The 12,672-nt window shown below is 34.0% G+C and overlaps 2 protein-coding genes across 2 annotated transcripts; both read left to right on the top strand.

The window, feature by feature from the left end:
• Window positions 1-1,320: 1,320 nt before the first annotated feature.
• LOC133203110 (E3 ubiquitin-protein ligase DZIP3-like) lies at window positions 1,321-4,574 on the top strand. Its single transcript, XM_061338957.1, has 4 exons — window positions 1,321-1,936; window positions 2,066-2,260; window positions 2,433-2,465; window positions 4,228-4,574. Exons 1-4 carry the CDS (start codon window positions 1,321-1,323, stop codon window positions 4,572-4,574), a joined length of 1,191 nt encoding a protein of 396 aa, XP_061194941.1.
• Window positions 4,575-11,786: 7,212 nt separating this feature from the next.
• LOC133203109 (mucin-2-like) lies at window positions 11,787-12,672 on the top strand. Its single transcript, XM_061338956.1, has 2 exons — window positions 11,787-11,823; window positions 11,990-12,672. The coding sequence occupies exons 1-2, from the start codon at window positions 11,787-11,789 to the stop codon at window positions 12,670-12,672; spliced, it is 720 nt and encodes a 239-aa protein (XP_061194940.1).

The raw sequence follows: 12,672 nt of genomic DNA, 5'->3' as shown, positions 1-12,672 counted from the left end.
CATATGTAAGTATTTTGTAAATCAATTTTATGCGAAATTTTCTACTAAATAACTCAATTCCAGTTTGAGTTTTAAATACTTATTAAAATCCCATCTGAGTTTTAAAAGTATATACTTATTCAATCATTACATTACATGTACATGACATATACATGTAATAAACCGTTTTCAATTAAGTATTTGCGCCATAGATGCAGCAGTTGTAAGCTACATGGTACACAAGTGATGAGTGCCGACACGATTTTAAATGAACTACAATGTATAGAGATAAGCATGACAAGAACCGCTCTTATCTATAACAGTGGATTTTCGTACAATGTACATGCATATCTTTACCTAGCTAATTGACTCCTATTATTAGAACTGCACGTAATTCAGTATTACACTAAAATAGCCGAAAGAGAGTCGGGGATTTCCAGTGGCATATTTTTAGAAAACCCAGTGAAGTTATCTAACTTGCTTAGTGGCGCTGGATCGCGAACGGAAGTAGATTTAAGATGACAGTAAGCACTTTGCGCTGCGCTTAGCGCTTAAAAAGGCAGGAGGAGGTGTTTTTTGAGAGTTTATACATTTTTTGAAGGTACCTAGTGGATTATCTTGTTTCAAGAGGTAAAGAGTTCGATTCCCTTCTTGCCATTGGGACAAAAGATGATTTATAAATGTTTAATCTACACTTAGGGATGCAATAATTTTGTAATTGTCTTGTTACGTAATTTGATTTGTGTGATTGAATCTTTCAGATACTCGGGTACCATATTATGAAAAATAAATTAAACAGAGTTGTTCTTACTTTGGACATTCTTCTAACAACAAGTGGTTCCCATCCAGTTTAAAAATAGAGAGAATCTCGCGATGCCAAAGAAGTTAATCCAGTGAATATTCTTGCTGCTGCTACATGTAGCTGTAATTTTTCTAGTTTTTCGGAATCTTGACTAGAACACCCACACCAAACTTCAGTTGCATATTCTAACTGAGTTCTTATAAAAGTAGTATATAAAAGAGATAAACGACAGGAAGAAAAATTACAATAAAAAAGTTTTTAAGAAGGTTTTAAAACATTTTTCAAATAATTCCGTTTTGTCTGAATATTATAATGAATTATTATAATTCTTTTTTTTTTAGGAAAATTCGAGTAAGTCTTAGATATGAGTATTTTTAAAATATTTTACGAACATCATTGCAAGATGTTTCAGCAATTATGACATTATGTCCTTTTTAAGTCCTTTCACATATACATCAAACAATCATTTTGCAAACTATCTGTTCTTTTAACCAATAATTGATGACTGAATCATCAAGTGTTTAATTTTCAGAGAAATAATGGCATGCTCTCAATACATCTCGACGAAAGAGACAACACATGCTGCTCGTGTTTCCCGGTTATTGTTGGATCCCTGTACTGACCTATTCAGAGACATTCTGAGGAACCATGTTACAGAGGTTCAGTTCCCATTTATCCTTCAAAAGGAGAAGAATACATTAAGCCCTATCTTAAACAAAGCCCAAAGAGAAAAACTTTACCCCAGATCAGGCAATTTTACTGGAACATACGATGTGTTTGATTTATCGTTATTGTATATATTACTAAGAAATATATCAGGAATTACGCCTCACCAGAAAGGATGGGGTAAATCACCAGATCCATCTGATCGATCCCTTTCTGCTAACATAGACCGAATCAGAGAGATCAGAAATACCTATTGTGGACATGCAGTCAGTGTTTCTCTCCTAGATGCTGAATTTCTGAAACTTTGGCAAGACCTTACAATTATTATCACTGAACTTGAGGGAAGCCTTCCTGGAGGGTGTACCACATACACTGATGCAGCAAATATCATTAAAACAGTAACAATGGATCCTGAACAAGAAAAGAGGTTCCTGGACATGATCGATCAACAACATCAATCAACAGCGGATTTGAAAAAAATCATGTCAGGTTGGTATCAGAGATGAGACAATTAAGAAATTCTGAATAGTGCTCAAATTGCAAAAACTCGTAAATCATTGATTTTAGTACTAGTAAAATAACATAAGCCAAAAAATAAATTTGTTCGTAATTTTTAAGGGATTACAACAAACCTGAAAAATCAAAACGTAAATCTGAATATGCTAGAGCTGCGGAGAGTGGTAACTGACGTGGATATAACGGAACTGGAAATCAACCAAAAGAGAGAGAGAACTGAGTTAGAGAAAGTGAAGTATGAGCAAGACAAACAGAGAACTGAACTAAATGACTTATCAACAAATCTTGCAAGATTAGGTATAAAAAAAAAAAAAAAAAAAAAAAAAAAAAAAAAAAAAAAAACCTTATGTGTTTAAGAAAATGGTGAATGATAAATAAATTTTCTTTTTTGTTTTGGGGATAAATTGTACTGATTTCACATGATGTATGCGTTGGATTTTCACATACTTTTTGCATTCTTTTTGAACAGAAAAGCTCTCTAATTCAGAAAAGAAGAAATATGGTAAGTAAAATTGGCAAAATATAATGTATGCAGTATAAAAAGAGGGAATAAATAGTTAGGCCCGATCTTCTTTCGTAAAATCAAATTTTAGAAACACAGGTTGGCAATCTCTGCAAGAAAGTACTGAAACGGGATAGAAAAATTAGCCGTCTTGTTCCTTAGCGTAAAATTTAAATTGCAATTTCAAGAGTTTGCTCCTTGCTTTTTAAGTTTGCTTTTTTTCCCTTGTCAACATGTGTCTCTTCCTGTAGTCGCACGGTTGCTGAGTTTGGCTCAAAATATGAAAGATTAAATAAAACTAATCATTTTCAAGGGGAAAATAAACAAGAAAAGAAATATATGTTTCGAAATGTACCTTGATATTTTTTTGAAATGCTTTAATCACACGGCCAGACATTTTCGTAAAAAATAGGTTTTCATTAAAAGTGAACCCCATCAATCAAAATATCTTATAAGTACCTAATTTTATTTGAAAATAATTAATTTGTTCTGACTGATAAACATCACTTTACGAAGTCTATTGAACAAGATATGACATTTGAAATAGGAATTCCATCTCGGAGTGCCATCGTGCCACTGTGCTTTTCAATTCAATATAGAACAATATACATATTCATTCCATACATATTTTTAAGCACACTACAGATGCAGAATACAGAAATAACTCTTACAACTTAAGAGACTTTGTATAGTCATGATATTTAAAAATGAAAATAAGGTAAAGATAACGACAGTGATCGATTTCATTAAAAACTTCAGTGAACATGGCATATACAAAACCCCCTGGAAATTCCAGATGTGGGATCAGGTGCCTAGGAAGAGTAAGCATCCCTTGTTGACCGGTCCCACCCGCCGTCAGCCCTATGTATTGATCAAGTAGACGGAGCATTCCGTAGTCAAATATAGTACAAATCAATCGGTATGAAACAAGTCAGCCAAAATTCGTTCCATTGATAGGTTAAATTTGCTAATTTGGTCATTATAACGTCCATAGAATTTACGAAATGCAGACTTTAAACGAGGTTGTTGAAAGCACTTTGTTCTGTATGTCTTTAGCATTTCTATGTTACTGATACCGTGTTGTGTTCTAACACAATGCATTTTTGACAGCACAGCATGCAACATGTTATATTAACGTCAATGCGTTAAAAGGATGAAGAAGATAAAAAGTTTCATTCATTTGTGTCCATAAACACATGGGTAGCCCACATATAATAAGTTAATATATAGTATAAAATAATTAAAACTATTTAGTTCCACAATAGTAATAGTAAGAGGATCCTCTGAAATCAGTTTGGAGTTACAATCTCTCATGAGACAGTGTTGAGTCACGCACAACCTATAGGGAGCATATGAAGTCAGTTCAGAGTAACCTTTGTCAACCCATTTCGGAGCTATCTGATGTCCTTCCCTACTCCCAGAAACAATCTGGTGTCTGCAGAATCGTTCATGATTTCTGAACAGAGATTTACTAGAAATAAATCACTATTGAAAGCAAATATTCTTTATAAAACAAAAAACATAGATAGGACACCAGCGGAAATGCAAATGCCTATAAAAAGAAATTTTTTTGAAGATGGGAACAGATGTCGAAAATCTGATTGATATCCATCTTACATATAAATGTAAGTTCCATTTTCTTCGATGTTGTTAAAAATCTTAAACAAAAAAATCGCTGTCTTGCTATACTTGCTAGGAATACGAAGTTGATCTTTGGCAGAAATCATCCTTTTGCTCGCTTGATATTAAAGATTTATTGTAGAGACATCAAGGGACGACAGAGAAGTGGACACCGTTGTTGGAGAGACAACATGGAGTGATGATGAATTGTACTACGTGGTTGAAGAGACACCATCGAGTGGTGAATTGTACTACATTGTTGAAGAGACATCACAGGGTGATGAAGAAGTGGACTACGTTGTTGAAGAGACACCATCGAATGATGAATTGTACTACATTGTTAAAGAGACAGCACGGGGTGCTAAAGAATTGTTCGATGATGTGGTAGAAAAACCATTGATTGGTAATTTGGACAACCTTATTGAAGAGACAGCACGGAGTGCTGCACGGGGTGCTGAAAAATTGCTTGACTTTTTAGAAGATAAATGACAGAATGATATAGAAGTAAAGTTCATTGTTGTTGAGAATGGGGGGATTTGCACGTACACTCCATTATCCTGGAGACGCTTTTGGGTTACTGAGAAATGGACACCATTGTTGTAGTTCACCAAAATCACCGACACAGTTATACATGTAGCATAACCTTATGAGATTTTAGACGTTAATATACTGTGTTTGAGAAAAGAAAATGCAAACATATCCTTTATACATTAATTAAGGATGGGTGCAAGAATAGGAAGAAAAGGCAACAAAGGATTTATGTTTTAATTTCATATTCTCTGATAAAGACAAGGTTCTTCATGGACCGTTTAACATGGCGGCCCCGTCAGTTAAATTCAGTAGCACCACAGTTAAAAAATCAGCGCCAAAATTCCATCACAGTTAAATATTACTGTGAATCGTCGTTAATCAGGAAGATCAATTTATAAATTTATAAATCTCAGAAATAAATCTCAGAATGAACCTCCCAGTTATGCATCGTATACATAGCGACAAAATCTTACAAAGTTCTCCCACTTTACCTGGTAAACATCATTCAGGTTACATGTATTGATTGGAATATAAATCTATGAGAAATATTGCTGATTTCTGAAAAAAAGTTTGTTTGTGTTGTTTATCCTTAATTATTGTCTTACAAGTCTTGCGCCACAGTTAGATTTTAAGTGATGGAGAACCCCTCCCCTCCCCCCCCCAAATTTACCTCTTTTTTTTTTTTTAGAAAGAATTATTAAAATACATATTCATACAAATGGGGCATAAGTATTCAAAGGACATTCATATAAAGTGACAATAAAGTATGGAAGTTAGTCTAAAGATTGGTAATACTAAGTTTCACATACTCAAATATTACATGTAATATCCACTAATACGTTTGATTTTCTGATTTCAAATTCCAATGTAAAGAAAAAACCAACTTTGTTATTATCAACACATGTTTATCATCATTTATTCATGATTATATGATTACTTAAAAAACAATGAATGCACTTTTATATTGAAAATCAATCATTTCTTTAAAGATAGCTCTTACAAAGAGGATTTATAACGGATCATCGAAACTTTACTTGCCCTGATATAACTTAGACCCTAGGTTTCATAACTTGTGCCCATTGTATTGTTTGATATTTTTAAGGGAATTCGGTCGGCATTTACATTGAAAAAAGCTAAGATGACGACCAGTGATCGATCTAAGAAATCTAATGAAATAAAATTTTTAAAAGAGTAGTAAACACGGACCCATTTAAATTCCTGAGGTAGGATTAGGTGCTTAGGAGGAGTAAGCTTCCCCTGTTGATCAAGAACACCCGCCGTGAGTTCTATGTATTTATTAGATACGTGGACCATTCCTTAGTCAAAATCAGTATATAAAAACAAAAGCCTAATAATTGGTAATCAGCCAGAAAAGGTCAAATAACAGGTTATGATAACTACCATAGATTTTACAAAATGCTGAGTTTAAACGAGGATGTTGAAATTCTTCGTACTTGTAACATCTACCTATCTGTAAGTAGCCTGCCTTGGTTTAAAAATAAAGTACTAAGAGCATGCTCGTGAGTATTAACTAAGCTGGGAGATGTTATCATCATACGCAGGTGATAGCGGGGTATTACTTCACGAATAAGAAAAAAATGACGATGAAAAAGATGAAGTCTTCTCGTTTGTCAAACAAGGTAGTTGTTAATTAGAAATTAGGTTCTTATCGTATATAATCAGTAAAACTCTTAATATGAAACAGATGTGAAAGACTCTGTTGTGTCTTATTTCAAGTTCACGATGGAGTTCGAGTCGATATATAAGTGGAAGGTTATATTTATATGTTTGCTCTTTAACGTCCCACGGTGCACGGGCATCTTTACTACATTATAACCTGAAAAACATCATTACATTTTTTTCTAAAAAATAATCTCCCTCTGCAGTTCTCACACTGTGTGTAACGTTTTGTCTACTTAATTATTATCGACTCTAAGCTTAATTATACTGTTTCAGTTGAGTTAGTGTTTGAGTATTTTCATTTATTTTAAATGCATAACACTACTTTTCCAAGTTCTGCAGAAATAAAACGCCAAATACTTTCCATGAAATTCAATCTTGTTGACCAGATTTTTGCTGTCAATTTAATCTGTTTCTGCACAGGCTGTCTATAGTTCGATTCACAACTTCCTACACGCAAATAATGTCTTTGCCAACTATAATAATATTTTTGTATTCCCGAGAACACTTTGAAATAAAAAATTAAAAAAACCCATAGTTATACAGTAAATCTTGTTTAGTGCGAACACGGATATAGCGATTTTTCAGACACAACGAAGGTTTTTTTTTTTTTTTTCAATCCCCGGCGAAATTCTTAACAATTCCTTGTAAAATTTCACGGATATAACGAACTCGGATTTAGCGAATTTACGGTAATTGCGAATTGATTTTGTGTCCCCTAGAAGTCACAAATTACAAAATTTACATCTTTTATAACGAATTTTCAAAGATTTTTTTGTTTTTAAAATATATGAACCGACATTAATTTTGGAAATATTTATATTTGAAACTCAATTCATTTGAAAACTTTTGAACTACAAGGTAAATTTTGTATTTTATACTTTCTTAAATACATTTAGTAGTTACATGTATACTTGAATGAAAAAAATTCTATAATTCGAATTCTCTATGTATACTTTATAACATTTTCGATTAACAAATTACGGATATAGCGAAGTAAATTTACAGGTCCCTAGAACTTAGCGCAAAACCGAGTTGTGCTGTAAATGTAACAACAAAGGGTTAAACTCTTTTGCTGATATTCAGTTTTAGACCGTCTGTGTATAATCTTTGTGGTTTAATAATTTTTCATTGTAAAACTAGGAAAAGATGGATTTGGATTTTTTTTCTTTGTTTGATAACTAAATGATAATTTGCTTTTTATTGTTTTTATTTTTAATTATTTTTCGGCAAAACCACCAAAAAAAAATCAATTGAATTAACAACAGGACAGGATTTCAAAGCACCTGCTAGTAAAATCTTATGCGAAAATGTTACTTTGGTGTTGAAAAAGAATGGGACAAACATCCCCCCTTTTTTTGTTTAAAAATGTGAATAATAGAACTTATATAATCTTCAGGGTCATTATAAGAATTACTAGTATTTAGCAATCTGCATATTTACATTAAGAAAGAAATTCGACGTGAAACTTATGCCGAGAAGGTACAGCAAATAGTTGGATCCGCAAATATATTTGAATTTTCTTGACATACATTCCTATACATTAATGAAATAGTGACCGAGTTTTTATTATCTTTGTTTAACCCTATATGACCACGGCTGAAAGAGTCACGAAGTCCCCACATCAGAAATAAGGTGATTTTTATTTAATTCTTTGCTGTTTACGATAATAACAAATATATTTGTGCTTGTCAATATTCTAATTCTTTTATAAATTTTCATGAAAAAAAGTGTTTTTTCTTTTTATATTTTTTATTTCTCTCTATGTGGTTTGTATCAGCTTTTAAAAGAACTCACTCATCATGGTGTCAAAACACTTTGTAGCAACCGTTAATGATGCAATGCCGCTAATATCATAGACGTATTCATTTTACCAATTTTTATTCAAATTAACATGTAATATATACAGGCAGTTGTGATATCATATTGCGAAACTTCTTAAATTTGTACTTAGACTTTTCCTAGGTTATTAAGTCCTTTGGTATTCTCCAAACTATAAAGCTTATTAAAAGGGCATTCAAAAAAAGCTGAAATCCATTTTCTACATAATTTTTTATCATAACACAATTTCGAAAATTTCATATTTCTTAATATAATACTGAGCCTATCTTTTACAAGATTCTCAGTGTGAATACGAAACTTATCTTTCAAATGTTGATGAAAATACTCTTTAGTATATGTTTCACACCTCGAACAAAGGATTTTTTCCGATACTAAACCACTTGGTACACTCCAAGCCCAAGATTCATGGTTGGGCGTCTATGCAATTGTGTGCGTAATCATTAAAACTATCATTATTGATGATAGGTTATAATCAAGGGTACGGAAGCCGGTTGGTGCCAGGTAGAAAAAATATTTTATCTGGCGGCCGCCAGACAACTTTCTGGCGGCCGCCACATAAATAACTGGCGGCCGCCAGAAACTTATCTGGCGGCCGCCAAATAATTTTCTGGCGGCCGCCAGATAAAAAGATCTGGCGGCTGCCAGATAACTTATCTGGCGGCCGCCATAAAGTTATTTGGCGGCCGCCAGAAATTATCTGGCGGCCGCCAGAAATTATGTGGCGGCCGCCAGATAACTTTCTGGCGGCCGCCAGATAAGTTATCTGGCGGCCGCCAGATCTTTTTATCTGGCGGCCGCCAGAAAATTATATGGCGGCCGCCAGATAAGTTTCTGGCGGCCGCCAGATAGGTTTCTGGCGGCCGCCAGTTATTTATCTGGCGGCCGCCAGATAATTATTTGGCGGCCGCCAGAAACTTATCTGGTGGCCGCCAGATAAAATATTTTTCTACCTGGCACCTACCGGCTTCCGTACAAGGGCACGGTGTCAAGGTCATTTAAAATTATTTACATTTGCAAATATTTTTCTTAGATGAACCTATTGAAGAGAAAATATGTTCAATTCTGTATGAACTTATTAGGGGGTCAGAGGTCATGGCGTGACCGAATCACAGATATCTTGTCTACATATTTCTGTCCAGGTGACACTGGTTTCGGAACCTTTAAGCCGTTAAAGCGATGATAAAGATAAAATTATTGTATATGTTTTTGTTTTTCAACAAATGATCATTAGTTCTTTCTTCGGTGTGAAGAATGTTTTTAATTAGCTTAAAATCACGCTTACCTTTTTAACCCGAAATTCCATTGACGGTATGTAAACTGAAGACGATACCACCGCTTTTGACTTCATATATAAAGAACTCATACAATAATAGTATTCTCAGTAGCGATCATTGTTTTTTTCATTATGAACAGATATTTCCTGAACTGGACTGCTGAACATCAATCTTCTGAACATAAATCTTCTGAGAAGCCCTTCGGGCTTCACAGGATTTGATCATGTGACCAACCAAGTTCATTTCCCAGAAAACTTTTAAACATTGTTGTTTATTTCTTAAATGAATGTTGGACCTGAGGTGCTAAACTGTCACTTAACTCTACAGAATCAGTACCCCCCCCCCCAAAAAAAAAAACCCTCACTCTTTCCTTCTCTCTCTTTCTTTCTGACTTATTAAACTACTTTTGCCAAAATAACAACACACTGAAATTTAAGCAAGTTAATTGGTTTACTATTCAGGATTATATGCTGTGTCACTGATACTTCTACCAGAATGATATATACGATACATATCATAATTGATAGTGCAGAAAATCAGAATTTACACACTATCTTGTCTTCATCCCAATAGGACACCATGAACACAGCAAGGTTGTCAGAACATGTGAAATAAACAGAAGTCCTATATTGCTGATGTTGTGTGTAAAACATTTCTGCTAAGTTATAAGCCGAGGCTGCTAAGACATTTGCTCGCTTTTTATTATTTTGGTCGCGTTTTCTGTAGAACATTCTTTGCTTTTTTGAGCAATTTGAGATATAGCCCCAGGAACAATTAATTGGATCTTGGATCTTTATCCACATACAATAACAAATCATCACTCGTGTCCAAAAGAATCCCAAGCTCCTGGCTTAAATCCAAATGAAACTACTAAGACAATACGTACTGTCTTCATACATTGATGAATAGGTTCTGAATATGCAGGAATGAACCTAGTAATTGTGTTTGAAAACTGTTCACTGTGGATCGTCACCTGACCTGTTACAGACAAGTATATATAGGATCTCCCATGATTTGTAGTTGGATATGATTTTTATCCAACGAGTTGTGTGTTTTTTTTTATCCCCGAGCCTTGGCGAGGGGATAAAAACACACAACGAGTTGGATAAAAGTCATATCCCACTACAAATCATGGGAGATTCTTTTTATCCCATGTTTAATACTTCACAACCAATGTTTTACACTGTTTTATACAGGACTCCACTTTATTTTACTTCATCACTCTAACGCAAAAACCATTGTGACGTCACAACTGCACTTAACTGTGGAATATGAAAAAATTATCAAATGAGTCATATCCACGGGATAAAGGGGTGAACATGGGATAAATGTATATATATATATCCCTGAGGATAAAATTATTACATCAGGGCCTGTATAAAATTGCACCAGTCATTATTTAATCATCATTATCATGACACAATTAAAAAGAAACACCCTAGAGTTGTGATGAAATAGATAGAAATACAAAGAGTTTAATTTCTCGAGGAAAAAATGTAAAGAGTATTGTGTTAAACTTTTCCCTCGCCATTCGATTTGGTCCCTCGCTTCGCTCGGCACCAAATCTCATGGTACTCAGGAAAAACTTAGTGAACTTGATGGGGGAAATAATAATCTCTGTAAATATGCAATATCATATAATTAATTATTCCTATTCTTTTATTGATATATGCTAGAGTTGAGTCTTTATAGATTCTTGTACGCTATTTTTAACAGCTCATCTTTCATATTTACAATCAAGTTATTATTATTTGCAATTGTATTTTCGTAAAATTTATTTCTCAAAATACAGTTAATGTTTATTTAACTGGTATAAATCTATACTGCTTAATTCCCTTCAAGGACTTTACCCAGTTAACAATAACTTAATCATGTTAGTTTTTTTTACTGCTTATATTTTTTTTCACAGAAAGTTAAATATTTTTAAATGTCAGGTGCTTAATGAAAAAAATCGGTTATTAAATTCAAAAGTCGTTCAAAATATTAAATGCACTTGTTTCTCTTAAAATATTTCTGTAAAAAATAATGCTGTGGGACATTTTGTTACTATGTTTTGTTAATATTCCGTACTACCAATTATGTAGAAAATTTAATATGTATCTTTAGTGATTATTTTAAAATTAGAATTCCTTTTCCTTAGATTTATTTACAATCACTTTTTTATTTTTACAAAAAAGTTCTGAGATGTTTCATATCCTTCAACTATTTCTTTATTAGCTAATTTGACACTAAATTCGCTTTTTTACAAAACAGCAAAACGCATTATCTCACACACAAACTGAACTCCTAATTAAAAGTCCAACAAAACAACCTATCCCCTTGTTAAAAAAGAAATTTCAATGTGGTTAATAAACCTTTTATTTTATTTTCTCAGATGTTGGCAGTTGTTGTATCTGTTCTTTTAATAAAAGGTGAGAAACTAGCTATTTCGTTCAAAATGTTTTAAAGGCGTTTGCAAAGGGGTTTTAGCATTTTTCTTAATATAAAAAACGTTTAATTGAAAGCCGATTTTACTGCAGAATATAATATTTACTTGTAATGAATGTAAGTGTTTCACGTTAACACTTATCATTACAGGCATTACGTCACAGTCGGTATGTCAAGATGGCTGTTGTGAGTCTGATCCCAGATGTACAAATTTCGATTTCATTATGACCGCCTGCCTCGATTCAGAGCAATCAAAAATCTGCCCGGTGACCTGTAAAACCTGTTCCGTATCCCAAACAACAACATTACCTTCTACATCACTTCCTCCGATGACGTCATCGTCTCCTTGCCACGATACAGATCCACGGTGTTTTGAATTTGATTTCATAATGTCAGTATGTCGAGACCCAACTCAAGCGACACTTTGTCCACAGATGTGTGGTTTATGTTCTGTAGCAACAACTCCTTTGCCAACTGCTCCTTTTCCGACCACAACGACGACAGCAACAACAACAACCACAGGAAGAGTTTGTGAGGACACTGATCCACGCTGTGTGGAATTCGAATTTCTTATAACTGCCTGCCTTGATAGTGAGGAGTCAAAAACTTGTCCAAAAATGTGTGGCCTCTGTTCAGCGGAAGCAACAACACAAGCGCCTACGACAACAACAATACTGACAACTACAGAGGCGACAACAACAACATTGGCACCTACCACTACCCCGGCATGTGTAGACACTGACCCCCGCTGTGTAGAATTTAATTTTATTATCACTGCTTGTGTTGATCCGGTCCAGTCAAAACTATGCCCTCGCATGTGTCAGCTATGTTGA

This window comes from Saccostrea echinata, unplaced genomic scaffold (genome assembly GCF_033153115.1).
Source record: "Saccostrea echinata isolate AGI-Se365-2 ecotype Australia unplaced genomic scaffold, CSIRO_AGI_Sech_v1 ptg000048l, whole genome shotgun sequence".
In the NCBI taxonomy this organism is placed as follows: domain Eukaryota; kingdom Metazoa; phylum Mollusca; class Bivalvia; order Ostreida; family Ostreidae; genus Saccostrea; species Saccostrea echinata.
This window is presented reverse-complemented; position numbering and strand designations above follow the sequence as displayed.